The 27,641-nt window shown below is 44.0% G+C and overlaps 1 protein-coding gene across 1 annotated transcript in view; it reads right to left on the bottom strand.

Moving 5' to 3' along the window:
• Nucleotides 1-27,641, bottom strand: part of LOC122805455 (REST corepressor 2-like) — an 858,342-nt gene that overhangs the window by 497,548 nt on the left and 333,153 nt on the right. The window contains exon 5 of the mRNA XM_044075623.1: nucleotides 15,050-15,127. Coding sequence (XP_043931558.1) covers nucleotides 15,050-15,127 — 78 coding nt within the window. The remainder of the gene's footprint in view (nucleotides 1-15,049; nucleotides 15,128-27,641) is intronic.

Below are 27,641 nucleotides of genomic sequence, written 5' to 3'. Positions count from 1 at the left end.
ATGTCCATGTGTCCTTTGTAATGCAATGCCAGTTTTTTGAGAATAAAGCCAGCTTTCCGCCCAAGGGAGCTTCCAGTTGTTCCCTGGTAGGCGGAATCAGAGTCAAGTCATTGTGTCTGTCCTGTGGTAGTGGTTGTAGTTGCAGCTGTGGCACTACTCCTCTGGTTGGCAGGCTGCCACTGACGACCCCTGTAGGCACCCTTTGACCTCTGCCTCTTGGACGTCTATTCCTGCCCCTCTGTGCTCTGGAGGTGTCTGGAAAGGACCAATTCTTTGAAAGCTAGTTTCTGCTGAACCTCGGAGGTTGAACCTGCAGAAATTCCTTTACTGTTTGCACAGATTTTGCTTTTTCTTCCACTTTCTTTAGAATCTCCTGTGCAGGGGAGCCAAATAAACTTTGTTTCTCCATTGGAGCATCTAGGAGTTTAGCCTTGACATGGTCTGGCAAGGATTGCTCTTTTAGCCAGGCATGCCTACGAATTACTGCCACAGTCATAGCTGATCTAAATGAAGCTTCCAGTGCATCATAGCCACATTTTAAGAAATGATTACTGACCTGCTGAGAGTTGTGTACCAAATCCTGAAGGGATTTACGGTCTAAAGGTTCAGGAGAAGAAAGCTTTTTATTCAGCTGATCAAACAAATATTCTTGGTACTGTATCATATGGAATTGACAGTTTAATGCCCTGGCAGAAAGAGTAGCAGATGTATAAACCTTTTTACCCCATCTCTCTAATGCTCTTGACTCTCTTTCAGAGGGTAGGGGATTTTTGGCAGTGGCAGCTGCAACACCTTTTGGGCCCTGAGAAATAGTTTCTGGGTCTGCAGCATGGGCTTTATACAGGTGGAAGTGAGAATCCGGGACCCTGTAATATCTGTCAGGATTGGCAGGGGCCGGGGGAAGAGAATCAGGTGCAGAACTGACATCATTATACACATCATCAATTACAGTTAGCACTGGTGGTATGGCTAAGGGCCTATGCTGGGGCAAATGTAAAGATGTCCTTAATCTTTTTCTAGAATCAGAAAAATCCTGACCCTGCCATTGAAAGTGTTCCCTCATTGAGTGCAAAGTCTCCCCAAAGGAAAATTCTTCAGGAGGGGAGGCCGAAGGAATAGAGTCTTCTGCATCTGAATCCTCATAACGCGAATAGGCCCCTTCCTGATGGTCTGACAAATCAGATCCATCCGAGGAGTAATCAGAGGAGAGAGGTTCAGAGGGTTCAGTCCTAGGCCTTTTGTCAGGTGGAGGTTGGGAGGCCCTGTCTGGGTGAGGTTGGGAACCCCTAATTAAGGATATAAGGTCCTCAGCAAGACTGAGAATCTGAGAACTTGAGGAAGGCCTCTGTGAAGTAGATTTGGCAGGTAAAGCTTTTGAAAGTTTGGCAGCTTTAGCCCTGGAGAAGGCCTTAATAGACATAGAAGCAGGGGGCCTAGCTGCCCCACGTGCAGGTGTAGAAATGTCCAATGGAATGGTGTCGGACAATTCTTGAGCGCTAGCTTCGGTAGGGATTTCTGAAGCCGACTCAGCCGGGGCCTCTCTGGCCTCGGTTGTCGGAGGTATGATTTCGGTTGTCGGAGGTATGATTTCGGTAGAAGTAAGAACCGAGGACTCGGTTTCAGCCGAAACCGAGACACTCGCGGTAGGCCTAACTGTGGTTTCAGCCAAAACCGCGGGCCACGAGTGTCGGTCCTTTTCCCTGCGTTTTTTGGCCATATGCGTAGTCGGAGTCTCCGACGGCATTTTATATGCAAAAGCGGATCCGAAAAACTCTTCTGCAAACTCCGACCGACGTCTAAGAGTCCGTCGGTTGAAGGAGGCACAGGCTAAACAAGCTGATACGTCGTGGTCTGGGCCTAAGCAAGGAAGGCAGTAAGAATGGAAATCCTTATGAGGTATTTGTTTCCCACAAGTTAAACAATTATTTACTTTGTCTGACATCGGCTGAGGTAAGAAAGAGTCCCCAACGGGGTACTTAGCTTTTTTCAAAGTCTTCGGTAGCTGAAATCTCTGGATCTGACCGACTGGCACTTGCGAACAGCTTCTGCTTCGGGCACCGCGCGGCAAGAAAGACCGAGGAAAATGGCGTTGGCTGATGCCTTTATACCCCAGAAGCTCTGACGTCGGGGAAAGTGCGACATCAGCCGAGGCCAGACCCAGACTTTGGAATCTGGCCGACCGAAGGGCTGCCTGAGGCAGGACAACCCATATGTTATGACTGCAGATGCATCCTTGAAGGACATCCAAGACTTTCAAAATGAGCTTATCCCTCCTGTCCTTAAGGGCCCGTGGGCTGAAGCCTGCACAAATAGGACAAGGGGTAAGCAAATGGGCCAAGCCCAAGCACACTACACACAGTGTGGCCATCAGCTGGAGAGAACTTACAGCCACACAGTGTACTTCCTAAACCCTAGTTTAGGGGAATATCTGCCATATTCCTTCCTAAGAGGAAAAACACAGGCACGCACACACTTACTCGCAAAGAAGATAGGAGTGGGAAGGTCAAAAAGGGGGGAAACTACAACAAAAGTTTTTTTTTTTTTTTTTTTTAAATTGACGCCAAAGCAGGTAGAAAAGGTGAGGGAATAGAAAGTACAGAAAGAGAGAAACTCTCAAAATGCAATCACTTACCCCAAAAAAACGCTTGGAGCTTGAGACCACAATGCTTAGCTATTCAGCGGCAAACTAGATCTGAAGGGAGGAAGGAGACAGGGGGCATTATGGGTAAGGGGGGAGCTTTGAGCTCAGATCAGGTGCTGGTTATATGGCCTTCCTGGATCTGATTCAGATTCAAAGACTCACAGGTTGAAGTCAACTACTTCAGATCTGTCTGTTGGGCTGGTAACGGACACTTGGAAAAGTTTACTGTTATACCTTGGTCCAGTAACTGGAGCAGATAGTCAAAGTGATGTAATAACAAATGCTCTGAAGCTGCAGTTAGGAACCAACTGTCAAGTTACTGGAAGACTTGGATCCCTAGTAGGTGCAAGTGCACTGCTATCACTGCCATTATCTTGAACACCCTGTGGTTAGACGGAAAGGCAGGGCTCTGAACTGGTAGTGACTGGTTCCCAGAAGAAAATGGAGGAATCTCCTGGAGCGCTTCTCTATCTTTACATGACAGTAAGCGTCCTGGAATTCTATCGAGCACATCTAATAATCTTTCCTCAGAGACAAATGGACTAAACTGTGACCATCCTGAATTTTATCTGTTTCTCAAACAGATTCAGGTGACTGAGATCGAAAATTGGTCAGACACCCCTGTTTTCTCTGGTACTGAAAAGAATCTTGATTAGACTCCAGATTTTAACTGGTCTTGGGGGACCAGCTGAATGACTTTTTTCTTTTCTTTCTTGGAAATTAGTGCTGCTGGTTCCCACTGACTGGGTGGAACATGGGGAATGCTCTTTTTCATACAAGGATGAGAAAAGGGGGTAGAATATCCTCTGGATGTTATCTTTAGCAGCCACAAAATCTTTTGTGCTTTGCCAGGCTTCAGAGTGCAAGGATAAGCATCCCCCAACTGCCTTCAGAGTGCAACAGTTGAACAATGTTTATAGGGCTTCTTTGTAAAAGGACCACAGAAACCTTGGTTATGTTGTCCATCTCTGCCTCTTCGACGACGTCCACTGGAATTTCCTCCATATGCTATGTGGAGGTCTATCACCAGGAGAGTTATAAGAACTCTGACTGACTTACAAAACCACATCTTTTTCCCATCCTTCTGATTCGATGGTGGAAAAACAAATGCCCACTGCAGAGAGCCTTGCCATCTGGCTGTGTGTCAGACTTTATGTGCCATCATTTAGGGTGCTGATGGACTTAAAGCCTTCTGTGAAATCAGAAATGCATTAAGGTATGCCGGTGTAAGGCTAGACCTGTGAATGCAGTTTAGGCTGAGCCACCAACTGTATGAAAAAGCAATTAACTGTAGAGTAGACAGCTGGGGAGTCCACTTTCTTCTGAACATCCACAGGCAATACTCTGGGAAAGAGACTTGGAGAGTTCCTTAGTCAAGCCTCTCTGAAATCAGATGACATAAGCCAAGTAATTCAGTGACTTGAGGGCAAAGGTCAATGGGGTGCAAGTCAGTTTCCCTGAACCTGACCAATGCCCTAGACTCCCTGTTAGTGGGGGTGGAAAGAAGAAGGAACTTGTCTGGCTTGGCAATATGTTATTACAAGGATTCTCAGAAAAAACTGCTAGTCCTTAGAATTATGGAAAACAGTCACACACAAATAGTATACAAGTATGTGTGTATATGTATATACTCCTTCCTCTCTCTTCATATCTATATAGATCATCTTCTTCTGGCTGTTCCCGTTAGGGGTCGCCACAGCGGATCATCTGTTTCCATTTCTTCCTGTCCTCTGCATCATGCTCTTTCACACCAACCACCTGCATGTCCTCTCTCACCACATCCATAAACCTCATCTTAGGCCGCCTTCTTTTCCTCTTACCTGGCAGCTCCATCCTTAGCATCCTTTTCCCAATATACCCAGCATCCCTCCTCAGCACGTTCAAACCAATGCAATCTTGCCTCTCTTGCTTCGTCTCCAAACTGTCCAACCTGAGCTGACCCTCTAATATACGGATTCCTGATCCTGTCCATCCTAGTCACACCCAATGCAAATCTTAACATCTTTAACTCTGCCACATCCAGCTATGACTCCTGCCTTTTTGTCAATGCCACCGTCTCCAACCCATATAACATAGCTGGTCTCACTACCCTCTTGTAGACCTTCCCTTTCACTCTTACTGGTACCAGTCAATCACAAATCCTGACACTCTTCTCCACCCATTCCACCCTGCCTGTAATCTCTCCACCTCTCTTCCACACTCACCATTACTCTGAACTGTTGATCCCAAGTACTTAAACTCATCCACCTTTACCAACTCTACTCCCTGCATCCTCACCATTCCTCTACCCTCCCTCTCATTTACACACACATTCTGTTTTAGCCATGCTGACCTTCATTCCTCTCCTCTCTAAAACATATCTCCACCTCTCCAGGGTCTCCTCAACCTGGTCCCTACTCACTACATATTCACAATGTCATCTGCAAACATCATAGTCCACGGGGCCTCCTGTCTGATCTCATTTGTCAACCTGTCCATCACCACTGCAAATAAGAAAGGGCTCAGAGCTGATCCTTGATGTAATCCCACCTCCACCTTAAACGTATTTGTCACTCCCACCGCAGTCTTTATCAATGTCACACTACCCCTGTACATATCCTGTACCACTCTTACATACTTCTCTGCCACTCCCGACTTCCTCATACAATACCACAACTCCTCTCTAGGCACCCTGTCATATGCTTTCTCCAAGTCCACAAAGACACAATGCAACTCTTTCTGACCTTCTCTGTATTTCTCCAACACTACTCTCAGAGCAAACATTGCATCTGTAGTGCTCTTTCCTGGCATGAAACCATACTACTGATCAGTAATCATCACCTCCCTTCTTAATGTAGCTTCCACTACTCTTTCCCATAACTTCAAGCTGTGACTGATCAATGTTATCCCTCTGTAGTTACTGCAGCTCTGCGCATCACCCTTATTTTTAAAGATAGATACCAAAACACTTTCTCCACTCCTCAGGCATCCTCTGACTTTCCAAAATTTCATTAAACAATCTGGTTGAAAATTCCACAGCCATTTCTCCTAAGCACCTCCATGCTTCCACTGGTACGTCATCTGGGCTAACAGCCTTTCCATTCTTCATCCTCTTCACAGCTGTCCTTACTTCCTTCATACTAATCTGTTTCACTTCCTGATTCACTATACCCACATCTTCCAGTCTTCTCTCTGTCATTCTCTTCATTCATCAGCCCTTCAAAGTATTCTTTCCATCTACAACATACTCTCCTCACTTGTGAGTACGTTTCCCTCACTATCCTTTATCACCCTTACCTGCTGCACATCTTTCCCAGCTCTGTCCCTCTGACTAGCCAATCAGTACAGGCCCTTTTCTCCCACTTTAGTGTCCAATCTCTCATACAACTCTCCATATGCCTTATCCTTCGCCACATCTCTCTTTGCCATGCGCCTCATCTCCTTATACTCATGTCTACTTTCTTTATCTCTGACAATCCCACTTCTTCGCCAGCCTCTTCCTCTGTATACTATCCTGTACGTTCTCATTCCACCACCAAGTCTCCTGGTCCTCCTTCCTCTGTCCAGATGTCACACCAAGCACCTTTCCAGCAGTCTCCCTTACTAGCTCTGCTGTAGTCACCCAGCTATTTGGTAACTCTTCACTGTCTCCCAGTGCCTGTCTTAACTCTTCCCTGAACTCCACCTCACAATCACCCTTTAACTTCCACCATTTAATCCTTGGCACTGCTTTCACACTCCTCCTCTTCTTGATAATCGTCATCCTACAGTCTCCAATCTCCTTCAGACTGGCCCTCCTACATAGCATATAATCCACCTGTGTGCATCTTCCTCCACTCTTGTACCTCACCCTATGCTCCTCCCTCTTCTTAAAATACATATTCACCACAGCCATGTCCATCCTTTCCACAAAATCCATCTGACCTTCCTCTCCTTAACACCATACCTACCCATCACTTCTTCATCCCCTCTGTTCACTTCACCAACATGCCCATTGAAGTCCCCTCCAGTCACTAGTCTCTCACCCCTGGGTATACTCACCACCACTTCATCCAACTCACTCCAAAATGTTTCTTTCTCATCCATCGCACACCCAACTTGTGGTGCATATGCACTAACATTCATCATTACACCATCAATTTCAAGCTTCATAAACATCACTATCAGACACTCTCTTCACCTCCAAAACACTCTTGGCATACTGTTCCTTTAGGATAACCCCTACTCATTTCTCTTGCCATCCACACCATGATAGAACAAATTTCAACCCAACTCCTATACACCTGGCCTTACTTCCCTTCCATCTGGTCTCCTGCATGCACAATATATCAAAACCTTCCATCTCTCCATCACATCAGCTAGCTCTCTCCCTATACCAGTCATACTGCCAACATTCAAAGTTCCTACCCTCACTACTAAACTCCTAACCTTCCTCCTCTCTTCCTGCCTTCGGGCATGCCTTCCCCTCCTCTTCCCCTTCGGCCAACAGTAGCCCAATTTCTGCCAGCACCCTGTTGGCTAACAGTACTGGTCGTGGTCATTGTTAACCCGGGCCTCTACCGATCCGGTATGGAAATATGAAATGTTCTCCGCACAAGTAATTTGGCAGAGGTTTTATGCCGGATGCCCTTCCTGACTCAACCCTCCCCATTTATCCGTGCTTGGGACCGGCATAAATAAATGCACTGCCTTGTGCATCCCCATCTCTGTATAGATCTATATATCTATATCTCTATATCTACATACACACACACACACACACACACACACACACACACACACACACACACACACTTCTACCAACTATAATAAGGCACAAAAAAACAGAAGAAAGCTACAAATCTATACCAAATATTTTGCAACTGCTAAACCTTAAAACTACTTAAATTGTCTACTTAACTACCTAACCACCACACAAAACATTTTTGGTCTAATTGCAACAAAACTGAATAACCTCAGGGAAGAAGCGACAGCAACCGACGCCGGAGCAAGACTTTGGAACTCTGGCCGACTGCGGGACCCGCCTGATGGCAGGATAACCCAAGTGTGATGACTGCAGCAGTGTAACACGATGAACATCATCCTTTGGTCGAGTGTCATAGCTCAAAGGGAAGTGTGGTTTGGAATCATTTTCCAAAAATCCATCCAGGACTGCCCTAGCAAAACCTGCTCTAGATCTGGAGATGTGGTCCAGTTTGTAGAGTTTGATGAAGGTATGGACAAATGACCAGGTAGCTGCTTCTAGAATAGAGGCAGTGTCCAGACCCTTGAAAAATGCTCCAGAAGAGGCCATGGCCCTAGTGGAATAGGCTTTTATGTTAGAGTCCAGGTGTTTGCCACGGTAGGTATAACAAAAGGAAATGGCTTTGGAAATCCAGGTAGAAAAAGTCTGCTTTGTCACAGCTTCTCCCAGAGCTCTGGAGTGAAAGGAGACAAACAGTTGCTCTGACCTCCTAAGGGATTTGTTCTTGTCTAGGTAGAATTTTAGTTGTCTTTGATCATCAAGGGAATGCAGGACTCTTGTCATTATCATTTTGGAGTTGTGAAAAAGGTGAGCAGGTAGATAAATTGGCTCAGGGCAACTAATTGACCACCTTAGGCATAAAGGATGGGTTAATCCATAGGGTTACCCTATCCTTGTGAAAGATTAAAAAGGGTGGGGTGACCATGAGAGCCCGGAGCTCTGACACACTCCTGGCTGATGTCAGGGCCACCAAAAGCACAGTTTTCAAAGTGCAGTACTATAGGCAGGCTGTGGCTGCTGGCTCAAAATGGGCAATGGTAAGCTTCTCTAACACAGTTCAGGTACCGCAGCAGTGGAACTGGCCTCCTGGGGAGCCTGAGGTGTAGAATCCTTTTAGGAATAACTTCACTTGAAGTCTAGAAGCAAGTGGAGGGTCAAGAGGCAGACTAGCAAAAACAGCAGGAAGGTGGTCCTTAAGAGGAATATGCCAACCCTGCGTGCAACAATTCACACAGATAAGACCGCACCAAGGGGACATCTCCTTGAAATGGGTCTAGCTGTCTTTTTACACACCAAATAGAAAACCTTTTTCATTTGGACAAATATAATCTCCTAGTATTGGGTTTCCTGGTTTCCTGCAGGACATTTAGCATGTCTTCAGAGTAAAGGTGTCTGACAGGGATCAAAACTATCAACCAGAGGGTTAAGCTCAGATTCCAACTGGGGATGGAATAGGGATCCCTTGTCTTGTGTGACTAGGTCCACTCTGAGGTAACTTGTGATGATTGCCCCTGGCCAAATGCAGAAGGAGGGGGAACCAGTGTTGTCTTGGCCAAAAGGGAGTCACCAGCAAGATTGTTAGTTTGCCTTGCTGAATTTTCATTAAGACTATTTGTAGGAGTGGGAAAGGGGGAATGCATACAGAAACATCCCCTTCCATGAGACAGAGAAGGCGGCCATCACCCTTGCTAAGGGGCTGGGTGCCCTGGTACTAAACTGTGGAAGTTGTCTGTTCAGAGGGAAGGCAATCAAATCTATTTGTAGCATTCCCCACCCATGGACTACGTCCAGAAATAAATCCCTGTGTAGCATCCATTTGTGGGATAATTTCTGTGGAATTTAGGAATTGGTGACAAAAACAAATGTTTCAAGTCCTGTAGTTCTTTCCCCTTCTGTTGAAGGGTTTTGAAAGTTTTGCTACTCGGACTCCAAACAAGGCAGTATTATCTAGGGGGGCATCTAGTAGTTTAGCCCTGACATGGTCAGGTAGGGGTTGGAGTCTTAACCAAGAGTATCTTCTAAGCACATAGGTACAGCCTGCAGATCTGGCTGAAGCCTCTGCAGATCATAACTGCATCTGATTGAGTGTCTTGTCACTTGTGAGGAAAAGGAGATCAGGTTAGAAATTTGTGACTTTGTGGCCAAATCAGGGAGCTCATCCAAGAGTTCTGAAGCCAGTGTTAAAAGGGCCAGGGAGTGCTTAGACATATCTGGTAGTCTCGATGGCCCTAAATGCCAAAGTGGCAGAGGTGTACACCTTTTTGCCAATTCTCTCTATAGTTTTGCTGTCCATATTAGAAGGAAGGACAGAGGTAGAGGGTAGCAGTCTGGAAGGTTTGCCTGCAGAGACAGAAATGGTACCAGGATCTGTAACAGGGCATTTTATTAGAAATTTTACCCCTTCTGGGACCTTATAAAATCTGTCAGGCCTTCTACAAGCAGGCGGTTGGGATTCAGGACTTTTTGAAGCTGCAGAAAAGGCATCTAAGTGGGCTGGTAGGACTGGTGGAATGGCAGAAGGTGAAGGGATATCCATTTGTTTAAGTTCGTAATACCTCCTTTGGACTTCAGACATTTCTCTGGAGTCCCATTTGAAAAAAACTCTCATCCGAGAGAGTTTTCTCCAGGCATATCTTGGAGGGGAAGGCATTTGTGAAGCATAAGACAGAGAATCCTCAGAAGAGGAATCTGAAGGGTCTTCTGCCTCTATTGTAAGAGGTTCTTCAGTCTGAGTCCTACGGCTGATAACAGGAGGGGGAGCTGGAGGAAAAGTAGCCATGGAAGGTCTAAGGGCCATAAAGACACTGAACACAGAGAAATCTTGCTAATCAGGTAAGCCCCCAGGAAGTGAAGTCACATTTTTGGTTTTCTGTTTATTTTCTGAACATAGTGAGATGTTATTGCAAATGGAAGGAGCAGAGTCATGAATAAAAGGTTATTTATTTTTAAATAGTGTAAAACATCTCTAGCAAATAGGTGCAAAATATTAAAAAGTGCAAAATTTTGAAATTAGTTTATGTCATTTTTTTTAATAGCTAAAAGACAACTGTGAATTGGTTGCATTAGAAATATTGCCAAGCCATTACCTAACTATCGCGGTGGTGGTGCTGCGGTAGCATTGTCGCCTCACAGTAAGACGTTGTCCTGTTGGATTCTCAGCTAAAGCGTCTTCTGTGTGGAGACATGCTTGAATGGGCGTACCTTTGTTGAAGGTTGTGCGTCAGGACTGGCAACTCGGCACATAAAAATCTACTGCCAATCATTAGCGGACTGGAGTTCCGCTGTGACAACCCCTAACCGGGAAAAGCCGAAAGACACAACAAATGTGGTTACCTAACCATGACCTCTTAGAGTATATTGATTGCTCTTAGAAGGGTAGTGGGTCTGCAACTTCCAAAACCTCCTTGATTATTTCTGATTTCAAACTCCTCAAAAATGTTTCTGTTCTTTTTATCATTATGCTGAGAGTCATACCTGTTCTCTAATTTGATATAAAATATGAACAAACTGTATACTAGTAAAAAGGTGGAATCTACCAATATCTTTCACGTTTAAAGATTTAAAGCTATTCTAAGCACATATCAATTTTTTTACAGTTAAAACGACAATTTTCCATTTTAATTAAATTAACCTGTTTTCAATTTCTGTTTTTACCCAAGCAATCCTAATATTTTAGTAGCAGACTGACAGATACCAGACTGACTTCTTAGATTTTTGGTATCTAATTTTTTTTTTTTTTTTTGTGGGGTCGGGTCAGAAACACTCTCTGCATCTGAGATTTGTGAATTTGACATCTCCCAAACAGTTAGGTTACTAATGTTATCTGAATAACATTACAGCTATGACCCTATAAACCTTTTAAACCAAGCCAACTACCACCAAAGCTTTTATAAGTCTAGCCATGCAACTCAAAATAACTGTGTTGCTATGTATCATGAGAGCTTGTTAGGAGGGGCTACGATAGGAAGTTTCTAAAGGTTATGTGGGGAGGGGTCGTTTTTGTGGGCACTACTGTCCGCCTCTCTGACAAACATGGGGTCAGACCCAGGGTGAATTTCTAATTTCCATTCATTGGTCCATGTTGCACTTAAACAGGGTTAAAGATGGACTCTGCTTTACATGCTCCACAGCATGAGGAATCTTCAGAAACATGTTGCGCCAACTTGTGTGATTTATGTCACAAGCAAAATTTAAATCCTTGGACCTACTGGTTCTGATGTTGCTTGTTTTTGTGGATGTGAAAAGTTCCATCACAGAGGTGGAACCCAGGATACCTTGAATGCCAAGTAGAGACTGCCTCTCTGTAACCTGTAGAAGACAGAGTACAGAGATACAGCTTCAAGGCTCCATAAAGGGACAGTGTGTGTATACTCTGGAATCTCCTGGTAAAGAATCTTTGTGGGAGTTCTAGCTGTTGGTCAGATACATGCTGAAGGGGGCACTGTACTCAATGATGGGTCTGAAAAATCCAAATAAAGTGGCACTATGTCTTCCTTGGACTTCGATATCATGCCCTTACTTATACATTGAGTGACAGAATGATTTTCTTAGTACCTTGGCCACATGTTGGTCAAAGGCCAGATTACTGTCGATATATGTTCTCAGATTCCCGATTATGGTGTCAACTCTTTAGGGTGTCTCATCAGAGTAATCAGCCTGGGTGGCAGTTTTCACAAAAGGCACTATAATACATTTCTTGGTATTGAGTTTTAATCCAAGACTTTGGAATCAGTCACTTTTCTCTGTTAAATCCTCTTGTAAGAGGTTTGTCTCCTGGGGAGAAATCTATGATAGCTCCCACTTTGCAGTTGTCTGTGAACTTGGTTTACCAAAGGCCCTTAACATTAGCCTTTCACTCCAAAAAGTAAATGGCAAATAGCAGAAGTCCCAGCTCTGAGGTACACAATGGCAAATGTTTTTTCTTAGTGCAGGTAGTCTAGCCATTCTTAACTTCCTGGGTCCTACCTTTGGGCCAGCTGGCAATGCAGCAAGTTATGCAGGGGGTTTACAGCCAGCATTTTCCTATATTAGTGAGAACCAGGTCAGTAAGTCTGAATCTCTGGTGGGCGTGCACACTATTTGGTCATGGGTATGTGTGTTAAATCCAGGAATTATGCCTGTAATTTAGAGGCAGTGTAGGTTTCGTTTTCCAGTCTACACAAGAGGAGTTAAAATCTCCCATGAATATAATATTTCATTTAATGGTGACCGTCTCCAGTAGGTCTTAGTTGTGAGCTATGGGGTTCTATGGACACAGACATGACTTACAGCTTGCTAGGGTATAGTATGGGACTTTGTCTATGGTGATTTGCACATGGATAACTTCCAGGGCATCTTCTTGTTTAACCAACCTAACACTTGTTGCTAATACAGACTGAGACTACTCTGCCTTTTGCCCCTGTCTGTGTAGCTGGTGCAACTAACACTTATCTGAACTCTGAGTGTTCAGTCTGGCGAGTGGGGCATCTGTGTGTCATACAATGGAGTCCCCTATAAAAAGATTCCTGGACAATGTGTTTGCTTGCCTTTTGGGCTTTGCACTTGGGGCTCCACTGGGTGTAGACGTGTGTAGTATTTGGTGTTGCTTTTCATGAGTGCTTTAGAGACTGTTGAAAATAGGTGTTGCCGATTATAGGCTTGGGAGGTCTTTGAGGTTTGGGAAGATTTCTTTTTAGTGCCTCAGCATATGTTGGTCTGTGTGGTGTATGTAGTGTGTTCTTGAAACTTTGCATGGCAAATTTTTGCCTCAAGTGAAATTGGGAATGTGCATCTCTCGCATACTGCTTTTCTTCAAGGATTACATGGTTGTCTGTAAACACAATACAATTGCTAAATTGTTTCAAGATGCCCACATCTACCAAGCTGGCTATGGAGACATTTAGAATTTGCATATTCATGTTGTCTGGACCCATATTTTCGTGAGTTACTGTAGGTTGTATACTGGGATATACAGAGGTCTCTCCTTGGGTGGTCTCTGAGGTTTGGCACTAGTCTAGTTTAGAATGTACCAAGACTTGTTACTAGTGCTCTTTAGCCTGCAAGCTAGCTGCTCTAAGCCCATCTCCTTGCAATGCATTTGCTTTGGCAACACTAAGTTATAGGTTTCAGTTCTAAGGGTAGTTTTACAGACAAAACTTACTTTCTGCAAGTGTATACATGTACAGGGGCACTGCTAATCTCTCGATGTGAAAACACCAAAAAAGTTTGCTTGCAAGTGTAATACTATAACAAAACAAATTACATTGGTATGGCAAGTTCAAGTATTAGGGACCTTTAAAATGCTTTAAAGGCAAAAAATAAATAAAAATACAACAGTAGCGCAGAGTTTATGACTGCAAATGACTAAAGTGGAAGGTTTGTTAATTTCTTATCTTTGAAAGAGAAATTACTATCTCTACAACAATTTGCTTCCACAATAAAGTATTTAAAGTTTAAAAATCAGGCTTTTCATTAATCTAAGTGAGCTAAACTATGGCTAGAAAAATATTTAATTTTCCATTATCTTAAAACATAAATCATTATAAAAACTTGTATTAAATACTTATTTAACTTCTACCAAAAAGGAAGGAAACACGTAAAAACCTAACTGTTCAGTATGCAATAATTCCACTGGACATATTTTGGCACTGCTCCCCAGTAAAGAAATAATGGTCTTGCATTACCGAGATGCTGCCTTTTTAATATCACAGTTCAGGATTCATTCTGGCAGCGGTGCATTTTAAATACTGGATTGAACTTTAGAAGTAAAGGTGAAGCAATATAGCTTCTAGCATTATCTGCTTTGTTTCCTTTAATAAAATACTTGTATAACATCTTTGGACTAATCTCTGCCAGAAGTTGGTTCAACATGATTTTCTTCTATTAACAAATATTGTAATGCATACAAGCCTTCCAAATCCAAGGAAAAACTTTACTGCCTGTAAAGCATCACTGAGAAGTTAAAACCAAATTATCAAAGACCACTCCAGCTCGGACCTGGATTTTTATGTTAAATTTAATTACTGTACTTAAGCAACTTGCTATTTTCTGTTTTAAACACACTGCAAATTGTTTAGTTTGGTTAGTTTCTTCTCGATTAACTACTGTAAGCTTTCTATGCATAATTTGGCTGCGAATAAAATACTTAAAACTGTCATTATAGAAAAAAAAGAGGCCCGCTAAAGGAGGTAAACATGAAAAATACTGAACGGAAAGTTAATACAGCTGGTACAATGTGAAAAAGGTAACCATTTAGAATGTTGGGACCTGCTGGAGAGAGAGTCCCAAAACACAGACGGAATGGCCATAAGAATGGGCTTGCATATACCAAGTCTAAGATGATATTTTTCTGAATATTCCCTTTTCTCACAGGTATGGCAATTGGTATATATAAGCTCACTTGGGGCAGAGGGGCTTGCCCCCACTGCAAAAAGTTTTAAGGAGAAAGTGCCCTTTGAAGATTCTCTCTTCTCCAGGTTTTTGACATTCGGCATTTAGAGTACCGACATTTCAATAGGAAGCCTGTGAAAAATAACAGTAACTATAAACATTTAATCTACATTTTTAGATCATGGCCCTCCACTTCTCCTCAATGCAGACAATTTGAACTACTCCAAGTGAAAAAAGGTTTAACCTTAAGGCAAAATTCACACATCTAAACAATATTTATGTTAGTAATATGTTCAGGTATTAGAATATCTACCTACCTCAGGGGGTCTCAGCTCAGCAATCCCTCCTTCAACGCAATGATTCAGATTGCTGTTTATCTGTTTGATGCTCTGGACCTGAAGATGACATTTTTTTTATTACAGAAGGCTGCAACTATTTATTGGTTAAGACAACATCTACCAAAAATGATGAACTACTCAATCAAGCAGGGTTATATGCCTGCCTACTGTCAAAGCTACTTTAAAATATACTTGAAAAGGCTTCAGAAAGGCAATATACCACAGACATCATTCTCACATCACAAACGTTGCTCTATTGCTAGTATCAAGGCTACAGAATGAACATGTTATTCAGCCATCTGTCTGCAAAGGAAAAAATACCATCCCAAAAGATTGGTACTTTGTGTATGTTGATATCTCCCTACATGGTCCACCATCATGATAAAATTCATCACAACTCAAGGATAAAATAATTTCATTCATTAGGCAGAATGCCTTTTTGGCAGATACGTACATGTTTATCAAAATCTATCAAGATCGCAAAAGTACAGTTTTGCACCTACCATAAATGTAGATGTTCGAGTGTTCACCCTGCTGCAGTCATCACATTTGAGTTATACTGTCGTCAGGCAGTCCCGCAGTCAGCCGGAATTCCAAAGTCTTGGTCTGGCGTCGGTTGCTGTCGCCTCTTCCCTGACGTCAGTGCGCCAGGGGTATATAGAATGCAACCGACGCCATTTTCTTCAGTTTTTCTTGCCCCAGATGTCAGGTGCCCCCAAAAAGGTGGTCAGAAATTAGTACCAAATGGAGTAACCACTGCACAAACACAAAATCCCTTCAGCTATAAGCAAATACATCAGTAAGGCACTGAAGAGATTTAGCCAGTATATCAGAGGGGATGGAGGGGGATAATATTTAACTCAAGTTGCAGATATTCTGCTCTTTAGCAACTTGAACTGAAGCTAGTGTGTTATTTGCTAGTAATTACAGGTGTGGGGGTAGCCACATTCTTTGATTTCCTGTCCTTGCCTTTTTAAGTGATGCATTGTGAAATTTTTATTGCTTAAAAACCTCAGCTTTGGCCAGCTAAGAACTTGGTTATATTCAACTGGACGTATAAGAGAATTTAAGTACCTTTATCTGCACTTTTTAAAAAAAAATACAGTATTTAATTTGATTTAAACTGTGTTGAAGGAATATTGAACTCAAGTTGCAGTTATTCTGCTATTTAGTAACTTGAACTGAAGCTAGTGTGTTATTTGCTAGTAATTACAGGTGTGGGGGTAGCCACATTCTTTGATTTCCTGTCCTTGCCTTTTTAAGTGGTGCATTGTGAAATTTTTATTGCTTAAAAACCTCAGCTTTGGACAGCTAAGAACTTGGTTATATTCAACTGGACGTATAAGAGAATTTAAGTACCTTTATCTGCACTTTTTTTTAAAAAAATACAGTATTTAATTTGATTTAAACTGTGTGAAGGAATATTTAACTCAAGTGGCAGTTATTCTGCTCTTCAGTTATTCCCACCCACCCTCCCTGTTTTTGTTTTGGTTTTGGTGTTAATCTTGGTGGCCTTGAAACTGCCCGCCCCTCAGCCTGCCTCTGGGCCCATCTCATTTGCTCACTCAACTGAGTGCAGTGAGATCATATTCTGATTTCAGGCACTCCTACTGTGTACAAAGAGAGCATCTGGGAAACAGACAAAAAAAAATTAAGCTTATTTCCTGCCTTTCCTGTTAAGTGGTATAGACTATTTGTAGGCTTCTGAGCCCCAAGGCCCTTCTGTGTTTGAGGGAAGCCTTCTGGCTTGTTTTTTTTTTTCCTTATAACTAGCCAGTTTTCTAGTTTCAGCACTCAAATCTGTTTCTTTGATCTCAGCACTTGTTCAGATAAGATATTAAAAAAAAAAAAAATGTTATCTGCTTTTACTGTACTTGTGTTTCTACCTACTTCATTTTACTTTTGCATCATCTTAAAAATACTCAATTGTATTTATTACTGCTTGGTGTAACTCATTCTAAGCCTTTTGGTTTAAACACTTGGGCTTCGGACCAGTTGTTTTGCACTGAGAGGGTTTGTGGTCTGCACTGTTGTGGCAGAACAGGTAGCTTACATCCTTCTAGGTTGGGAACTGCTGATTGAGGGCTCAGTGTCTGTTATTCTAAAAGTGTATTAATTCTGGTTTAAGCACTTAGGCTTTCAGGCCAGTTATTTTACATTAAGAGGGTTTGTGGTCTGCACTCTTGTGGGAGGAGAGGCTGGACTCTGCCCTTCTGAGCTGGGAATTTCTGGTTAAAGGCTTATAGTGCATGCATATCTGAACTGCTTCTTACCGAAGTTGGTGCGCCTTGTTTGCTGTGGCATAGACTGGATTCGGGCCTGCTGGATCTAGCTTTGTTTGTGTAACTTGAGCACTAATCCAGACATTCTCTAAATTATTCAAGTGCATTTATTACTTCTTGGTTGTAACTTGATTAAAGTGTAGCTATCATTCTAAGTCTTTTGGATGAAGCACTTGGGCTTCAGACCAGTTTTACATTAGGAAGGTTTGTGGCAAGCACTGTGGTGGCAGGACAGGTAGCTTTCATCCTTCTAAGTTGGGAACTGCTGACTGAGAGCCCAGTGTCCAAGGCTATTAGTTCTGGTTTAGGCACTTGGGCTTCAGGCCAGTTATTTTACATTAAGAAGGTTCGTGGTCTGCACTCTTGTGGGAGAAGAGGCTGGACTCTGCCCTTCTGAGCTGGGAATTTCTGGTTAGAGGTTTATAGTGCCTGAATACTTGAACTGTATCTTACTGAAATTGGTACACCTTGTTTGCTCTAGCATAGACTAGATCCAGGCCTGCTGAATCTAGCTTTGTTTATATGCTTGTTGTTTGTTTGCTTGTTATTTCCCTGGAAGCTAATTCCACCTAATACGCGGCTTCTCAGCTTCTGTGGATCACTAGTGATATCTGCATTGCTTACTGTACTAGTTCCTTGTTTCACTTGAAAGAAAGTTACTGTTTGTCGTTTTTGCATTTAGTTACTTGTAACACATTGCACTCAAGTTACCTGGCACTTGCTCACTAAAGCAATTATATAAGTCAGCACTAAAAATTAAAAGCACTACACCCTCACTCCCCACTGGCCCTTGTTTTCAATTAAGTAATTCCCAATATTATTCTAGCATGTCCAAAGGTCAGTTGTCAATCTCCTCTCCGGTCCAGCTGGTGAATCTGGGAATCTTGAGGCAATGTTATAACTGCCTCATGTACACAGACAACCCTCTCCTCCTCCCACATAACACAAATACTTGCGAGAGATGCAGCTATTTAGCCAAACTGGAGGCTGAGCTCTCTCAACACAGGACTGGCAAGACCAGACAGGAGGAGAAGGCAACTACACACACCACAAAACCAGCCTCACATAATGCTACCACACCACTGAATCAAACACATAAACACACAAAGACATACTCGGAGGCTCTGAGCAAAAATTTACCTAAACAGCAGAGGCCTCCAAAGCAGACACCCAAACAACTGCTACCTCAAGACACCCCACAAGCAACACATAAACCACAAAAGCAGTGTGCAAAGCAGTCACAACCCTTAAGGCCAAATACAACACCAAACATACTTGTCATAGGTGACTCCATAGTCAGACACACTGACGTCCCACTCACCAGGCTGAACAAGGAGAGGGTCACAGTAAGCTGCCTATCGGGCGCTAGAATCCACCACATAACACAAGCACTCTGTTCACTCCACGGCAAGTACAAATATGACAGTCATTGTCCATGCTGGTGTGAACGACTCGAGACGTACCTCCCTGGACTACATGAAAGGAGACATAGAGGAGCTCTCTGATTATGTAGCCCAGGCAGGTATGACCCTGACCCTGAGCAGTATCCTTCCTTCACCAAGAATGATGCCACAATACAGAGACAAGATGATCAGCTTTAACAATTGGCTTAATGTCTGGTGTCATTCAAAGGGGATCCAGTGTCCGTCTGCCTGGGATGACATGCTTGACAAGCCACGCTGCTTCGCAAGGGACGGCTTGCACCTGTCACCCCTGGGATTCCGGATATTGGCTAAGGCTCTTGCCACCCCATAGTGCCTTTTTTAGGCAAGGCTCAAATTCTAAACCTACCACCCTAGAAAACAAAAATGGGAAGAAACTGAGGGTAATGCTGCTCAATGCCAGAAGTCTAAATCTCAAAATGCACGCACTCGAGGCCCTTCTCAGTATGGAGAACATCGATGTCTGTGCTGTAACTGAAACCTGGTTCAAGGCTCCTGAGAGCACCCGGCACTATTAGGTTTTACCTCATATCATGCGTTCCGGCCCCAAAACCCGGACCACACCACAAAAGGAGGGGGTGTATCCATATTCATAAAGGATACCCACACCTCCAGGTTGGTGGCAACGCATGAAGCTTCGGAAACCATCCAGGTGCAACTAACCATAGGCAAAACTGCTCTACAAATTGTAGCATGCTACAGGCCACCCTCTCAAACTCAGGAACCCCACACAGCCTTCCTGAAGACACTGGAGGGTATAAATGTATCTCCAAACACCATCATATTGGGTGACTTCAACTACCCGAATATAGACTGGGAATATTACTCAAGCCCTAACTTTCTAGCCCAAATGCCATGGAACAGCTAGTCACTGTTCCCACGAGAGGAGAAAATATACTAGATCTCATTATCACAAACATGGGGACAAAATGCTCCACACCGGAAGTATATCCCTCATTGGTGAGATCTGATCATAAACTAATCTCACTGGAAATCCAGATCCCGCCCCCACCCCAAACAAAAAAGACCAGAGTGAAGAACTTCTCTAAAGCAAACTTCACACTACTCAAGACTGGTGTGGTATCCTTCAAGGCCCCTGAGCCAGTGGAAACCACAACCCAAGCTGCGGAAGCCCTTACAAATGCCTTCTATGAACACCTCCAGGACTGCATGGATCAGGCAATCCCAAATGAAACCAAGACTCTTTCCACAAAGGGCAAACGTCCAGTCTGGTGGACCCCAGCCATTAACAAACTTTACAATAAGAGGAGAAAGCTATTACATGATAGAACAAAATCCATAAAAGGGAAGTCACCCCTGATCATTATTAGTAAAAAAATACGAGCACTCATAACATCAACTAAGGCCAATTTTGAGAGAAAAATTGCCATGGATTCAAAGGACAATCATAAGGCCTTTTTCAGCTATGTTAGGAACCTGGGTGGAAACTCCCAGATATGCTCAGAATTAGTCCAAAATGATACAAAAATCACTGAACCCACAGACATTGCCAACATACTGGCAGACAGGTTCAGTGCAATCTTCACCCCCCTCTCCCCCCCTAAAGGAGAGATAACTATCCCAGCAGAGTGTAGCCTCCCAGACATCTCAAATGCGCAGGTGAAAGCTGCTCTCTAAAGCTAAAAACACAGCATCAATGGGACCGGATGGTGTCCCCGGCTGTGTGCTACACGAAGCTAAATGAGGAATTAAACCTGCACATAAAGCAGCTGTTTAATCTCAGCCTTACCACAGGATACGTGCCCAAGGAGTGGCGTACGGCAACTGTGGTCCCACTCCACAAAGGCGGTGCCTCTACGGACCCTGGTAATTACCGCCCCATAAGCTTAACAAGTCTAGTCTGCAAAGCTATGGAGAGGATCATAATGGAGCTCTTAAACAAAGATATAGGGGACTTGCAGACATTGGACACGACCCAGTTTGGCTTCAACAAGGGCAGATCATGCCTTTTGAACTTGGTCGACTTCTTCAAAACAGTCACCAAGGCCATTGATGAGGGAAAGGCAGTCCATACAGCCTACCTTGACCTTGCAAAGGCCTTGACACAATACCCCACTCGGGTATTGTAGAAAAACTTACCAGCTTAAATGTAAACCCATATGTCACAAGATGGGTTGCAAACTGGCTTAAGGACAGAACCCACAGGGTTAGAGTTGCTGGCGCTATGTCAGACTCCAAGCCGGTCACAAGCGGTGTCCCACAGGGCTCGGTCCTTGGTCCCCTATTGTTCGGCATCTACTTCTCAGAAGTACAGGCCAACATGGGAGGACTTTGGCTGACAAAGTTTGCAGACGACTGCAAACTGGCGCCATAGTGGAAAGTGCATCGGACACGGATATCCTTCAGAAGGGACTCATGGAAACAGATAGCTGGTGCCAGAGCCATGGCCTGAAGTTAAACACCAAAAAATGTAGAGTCATACCCTTCGGGAAAAACAAGGTAACCCCAAGCTACCATATAGGTGGCAATCCACTAAGCACAGAAGAGGTTATCAGGGACCTGGGGACCCAGGTTGACAGTGGCCTTTCTTTTGACACTCACGTTGCTAAAGTGGTTAGAAAGACCTTCTACATTGCCCACCTGATCATGAAGGGATTTACATCCAGATCTAGTGAGGTCATTGTTCCCCTGTACTCTTCACTTATCAGACCAATGATCGAGTACAATGCCCCATTCGGGATGTATCGCACCCGACATCTGCAGCAATTGGAGAGACCCCAAAAGTTCCTCACCAAAAGGATAAAGGGACTCCAAAATCTGTCATATGCTGCCAGATTGAAGAAACTCCAGCTCTATTCAGTTGCATACCGTCTGCTCAGAGGTGACATGTGCCTGACATACAAGGCCATGTCCAACCTGGAATTAATGGACATGCTCCACCTCAAAAATCCAAATCCACCAAAACCACTAGAGCAAGCGACTTAAACCTTAGCACGGATATAAATAGGATGTGCTGGAGGGATAGATTTATCACTCAGAGACTCCCTATGCTGTGGAATAAAATCCCGGTCCATGTGAGGCAGAGCACCTCGCTGCCTCTGTTCAAGAGAAATCTTGACCTGTGGATGGGAGATCGTAGGTTTATCCTGGGAATCATCTCTGTGTCACTGCTGGACAGAGGCACAACAAACTAATGGGCACAGTATTTTTTCATATAAGGGGTGGCGTAAGCCACAAAAATTTGGGCTAGGCTTATAAATGCCTTAGGGCAGATAGCCTAGTATAAACCTATGAACCTATAACCTGGACTGCAGCAGGGTGAACACTCGAACATCTACATTTATGGTAGGTAAAAAACTGTTACATGTTCATCGTGTTACCCTGCTGCAGTCATTACACTTGGGTTGAATCCCAAAGCGAAGGTAGGGGGGAGATATCACAGAGGGTTAGTGGAGGCAATAAGGCCCTCCAGAACTGCAGTGGCGAAGCCCGCCCTGAACTTAGAGTAAAGAGGTAAGTGATGGTGTTTGGTAAAAGTGTGTACTGAACTCCAAGTTGCAGCTTCTAAAATTTTCTTGGTTGGAACCCCCTGAGAAAGGCTGTAGAGGTAGCTGTTGCCCTGGTAGAGTGGGATCTGATGGTAGCAGGAACTTGTTTCCCATGATGGGTATAGCAGAAACGTATGCAATGACCTATGCATTTAGAAATGGTTTGCTTTGATATAGCCTTCCTTTGGGAAGCTGTAGCATAGGATACAAAGAGCTGGTCAGATTTTCTGAAAGCCTTAGTTTTGTCCAAGTAGTAACGAAGCTGCCTGTGAATGTCCAAGGAATGTAGGAGTCTCTCACCTTTCTTCTGTGGATTGGGGAAGAAGGTGGGTAAGTGGATGGTTTTATTTAAAGCTACACTAGAAACCACCTTAGGCATAAAAGAAGGTTTAGTTCGTAGAGAAACTCTGTCTTGATGAAAAATGAGGAAAGGTTCCACTGCCATTAGTGCCTGTAGCTCTGAGACTCTTCTAGCTGAAGTTATTGCTAGGAGCAGGGCAGTCTTCCATGACAGGAACTGAAGATCTGCAGAAAAAGCTGGTTCAAAGGGAGGTAGCGTTAGTTTTCCCAGAACAAAATTGAGGTCCCATGTTGGTGTAGGAGCTCTCCTGGGTGGTCTAATGTTTTTTGCCCCTCTGAGGAACTGCCTTAGAAGAGGATTTGAAAATAAAGGTGGATCCGTGTTGTAGTGAGCTGAAATAGCTGAAGCATGGATTTTAATTGAGGAAAAGGAAAGTCCTTTGTGCAACATCTCAGCTAAATACTGTAGAATGTGAGGCATGTGAGGCTGAATTGTGTCTTGGCCTTTAGCTTGGTTCCAGGAACAAAACCTTTTCCATTTGTCCGAATAAGCCTTCCTGGTGCTTGGCCTCCTGGCTTCCAGAATAACATCCAGAACTGCTTGTGAAAGAGGAGCTGGTTGGATGTTTAGTTGATTTGCCATGCAGCCAGATTTAAAGTTTTGAGCTGGCTGTGAAGAATCTGATTGTTTTGTTGTGTGAGCAAATGGGGGATTTGAGGCAATATCCATGGTGGACTGTGGGCCATATTTTTCAATAGCGGATACCAGTGCTGGCGTGGCCAGTCTGGGGCTATGAGAATCAGTCGTAGTCTCTCCTTTTTGACTTTCAAAAGAACCTTTGTGAGGAGAGGCATTGGAGGGAAGGCATATACTGTCAGGTTTTTCCAACTGAAAGAGAGAGCGTCCACTTTCCAAGCTTGATGGTGGAATGTCCTTGTACAAAATTTTGTCAGTTGATAGTTTTGAGGACTGGCAAACAGGTCTACGTTTGGAAGGCCCCATTTTTGAGTAATCATTGCAAATATTTGTGGATCTAGTTTCCACTCGTGGGGATCCTTGATGTTTCTGCTGAGGTTGTATGCCAATGTGTTCTTCTGTTCTGGCAGGAATTGAGCTTGTAACTGGACCTGGTAAGCCAGAGCTGTGTTCCATAAGATCATTGCTTGCCTGCATAGAGGGTAGGAATGTGTACCACCTTGTTTGTTTATGTACCACATTACTGTGGTGTTGTCCGTCTTTATTGCAAGTTGTCCTGGATGTAATAGATCCTTGAAGGCTGTCAGAGCTTTCTGTACAGCTAGCATCTCTTTTTGATTTATGTGCAGATTTCTTTGATCTGCAGTCCATAGGCCTTGAATGCATTGTCCTGCCATGTGTGCCCCCCAGGCGTAGTCTGAAGCATCTGTTGTGATAGTTTGCCTGGCTGGGGGCAAGGTGAAAGGCTGATGCTTGTTGAGGTGACATGCCTGTGACCACCATAGAAATTCCTGTTGTAGGCAGGGAATGAGAGATATCATTGTGTCCAAGCTGTGGCTGTGTTGAGACCATATGCTTTTTAGGTACCACTGTAATTTCCTAATATGCAGCTTTGCAAATGGTATTAGTATGCAAGATGCCATGAAGCCTAAAGCCTGCAGAATTTTTCTTGCAGTTAATTGGGTCTTTGTTGCCATTGTCTTGAAATATTGAGTCAGTTGTAGTTGCTTGTCTGGCGTAAGATAAGCCTTCTGGGCCGTTGTATTCAAGCTGGCACCCAGGAATGTCATTTTTTGTGAGGGTACTAGTTTTGACTTCTTTTCATTTACTGTGTACCCCAGGCAGTTTAGTAGATGCTTTACAAAGGCCAGATGATGTAAGAGAATGTCTTTGCTTTCCGCTTGGATGAGGCAGTCGTCCAGGTATGGATATATTTGAATTCCTTTTTGTCTGCAGTATGCAATTACTGGTGCCAGGCATTTTGTGAAAACTCTGGGCGCAGTAGATAAGCCAAAGGGCAGTGCAGAGAATTGGTAATGGGTTGAACCTGCAATGAAACGGAGGTATCTTCTGCAACTTTGTCCGATAGGGACATGCAGGTATGCCTCCTTGAGGTCCAACGTTACTAGACATGCTTCCTTGCCCAACATGGGAAGTAGCTGCTGTAGTGTTAGCATCTTGAATTTGGGTACTTGTAAGTGTTTAGAATTGAAAGGTCCAGAATTGGCCTCCAGGCATTGTCCTTTCTGGGCACTAGAAAGAGTCTGGAGTAAAATCCTTGGCCTTGCTCTTGAGTAGGTACCAGTTGAATGGCTCTCATGTCCATGAGAGCTGTAATTTGCTTTTGTGCCTCTGCTCATTGATTTTGGGGCGGGTTTGGCATTCCTCTTTTCATTGGCAAGGTGTGAAAGTGGAATCTGTATCCTCGTAAAATTATGTCTAGGACTCATTTGTCCTTTGTGACAATGTGCCAGTTGTCTGCAAAAAGTGTGAGTTTTCCCCCCAAGGGGGCTGCCAAGAGAGTATTGCTTGGCCAGATGAGTTGCAAGTCATTGAGTTTGCCTTCTGGTGGATTGTGACCTGTCTTCTCCTCCCTTTTGTGTTGTAGTGCCCCATTGTCGAGGTTTATACTGGGCTTGTGGTTGTCCTCTGCCCCTTGGGCGTCTGTATTTACCCCTCTGTGGTCTGTCAGTGGCTGGAAAGGACCAATTTTTTGTTGGCCAGTTTCTGCTGAAGCAAGGGGGTTGTACTTGTAGGAAATCTTTGACTGTCTGCATAGCTTTTGCCTTGCCTTCCATTTTCTTTAAAACTTCTGCTTTAACTCCAAAAAGAACATCCTGTTGTAAGGGAGCATCTAGTAGTTTTGCTTTAACATGATCAGGCAGAGTTTGTTCCTTTAACCAAGCATGCCTACATATAACAGACCCAGTGACAGCTGCTCTGCAGGAGGCCTCCAAAGAATCAAACCCACATTGTAAGGTATGTTTGCCCACCTGCTCAGTGGCGTGCAACAGATCCTGTACTTCTTTCAATTCGGACTGTTGAGGGAGAGTGGTTATTCTTTACTTTAACTGAGAGAATAGAAATTGCTGATACTTAAGCATATGAAATTGGCAATTCACTGCCCTCATAGCTAGTGTGGCTAAGGTGTAAACCTTTTTCCCCCACCTGTCTAGTGCTCTGGAATCCCTCTCAGAAGGTACTGGGTTTTTAGCCATAGAAGCCTTAGCCCCCTTGGGACCCTGGGAGATAGTCTCTGGGTCAGCTACAGGGCTTTTGTAAAGAAATTTGTGGGAATCAGGCACTCTATAGCATCTGTCAGGCTTAGCCGGAGCAGGAGGTAGAGAGTCAGGGTTGAAATTGGATTCAAAATAGACATCATCCACAATGTCCAAAACTGGTGGGATGGCAAGTGGTCTGTGTTGGGGGAGTAAAAGAAACTCTCTGAGCCTTTTCTTTGAAAAAGAGTAGTCCTGACCTTCCCAGTGAAAATGTTCCCTCATAGTGTGTAAAGTTTCCCCAAAGGAGTAGTCTTCTGGAGGAGAAGCTGAGGGAATAGAGTCCGCAGCATCAGAATCTTCATAAGGAGAGAAGTAGTAGTCTTGGTCCTCAGAGGAGTCTGAAGAAATGGACATTTGCTCAGAGGATGCATAATCTTCCTCTTGTCTAGGCCTTTTGTCAGGAGGGGGCTGGGAACCCCTGATTAAATAAATCAAATCTTCAGCCATTTTGAGCATCTGTTTCTTAGGCATGGGGCCTTGAACAGGAGACTGAAGTGCAGTCCTTTTAGATTCAGAAGGAGTCTTCGACTTAGAGAACGTTTTAATAGTGAGAGTCGTCGGTCTGAAAACACCTTCAGAAACCGATGGCGTTAATGTAGCACTGACTTCTTTTGTAGCAAAGTCGTCGGAAGGGCCTGAAGTAAAAGGCTGCATCGGCCTGGTACAGTCCGTCAAAATATCCGTAGTGGTCTCGGGTTCCAGATCTGCGGTATTCAGGGGCTGCGTCAGAGCCTCACTGAGGACCGGAGAACTGGAGACTGGATCAGCAGAGGCCTCGGAATCTGGCTTAGGCCTGGGTTGTCTGCCTTTATCCCTGCGTTTTTTGTGCATGCCGGTAGTCGGCTGCTCCGACGGCATGGTGTAGTTAAATTTCCTACCCAAGTAGTGTCGTGCGAAATCAAAGTGTCTTTTAATAGTGCATTTATTAAACCTAGCACAAAACCAACAAGTAGTGACGTCGTGGTCTGGGCCCAGGCAAGGTATGCAATAAGAATGAAAATCCTTATGAGGTATTTGCTTCCCACAATAAATACAATTGTTAACTTTTTCTGACATCGGTCCTGAGGCAAGAAAAGTTTCCCCAACGGGGTACTTAGCTTTATAGAAGACTTTGGTCTGAAATTCGAATTCGAAAATCTCAGGAGTCGGCCGACCGGCACTTGCGAACCGCGCGGCAAGAAAGGAAAATGGCGTTGGTTGCATTATATATGCCCCTGGCGCACTGACGTCAGGGAAGAGGCGACAGCAACCGACGCCAGACCAAGACTTTGGAATTCTGGCCGACTGCGGGACCGCCTGACAACAGGATAACCCAAGTGTGATGACTGCAGCAGGGTAACACGATGAACATCTACTACTTTCTTACATCTTGCCAAAGTTGATCAAGAAAAATGTTGGCTTTGTAGACTACATGGTTTCCCTTGGCTAAACACAAGATGATCCAGGTTCAACCAGAATTCCTAAGCTTAATTGTGTTGTGATCTTTTCTATGCTGCTGCACAACTCTCCACTGTTTTTTCAATGTTTGTGTAATATGAACATTGGCTGTCTTAGTGCAATGGACTGGAACACTTCATCCCGGTAACCAAACAAAAAAATACAAAAAGCCAGCACAGGAGAGATACGAGTGAGTAATCAATATAAGCTCACTTATAACCAGCTCTGTGGCACAATGGGATAGAGCTCTGATTTTGACTCAGATAAGAGTTCAATTAGTGGCTCTTGTACTGTAAAAACCTAGGGGGGCGGGGGGGGGGGGCAGGCCTCTTGTCTATCGGGG

The sequence above is a fragment of the Protopterus annectens genome, chromosome 6.part1, assembly GCF_019279795.1.
Source record: "Protopterus annectens isolate FY-2018-M chromosome 6.part1, PAN1.0, whole genome shotgun sequence".
Lineage (NCBI taxonomy): Eukaryota > Metazoa > Chordata > Ceratodontiformes > Protopteridae > Protopterus > Protopterus annectens.
The sequence above is the reverse complement of the archived record's forward strand: the minus strand, read 5'-3'. Positions and strand labels throughout refer to the sequence as shown.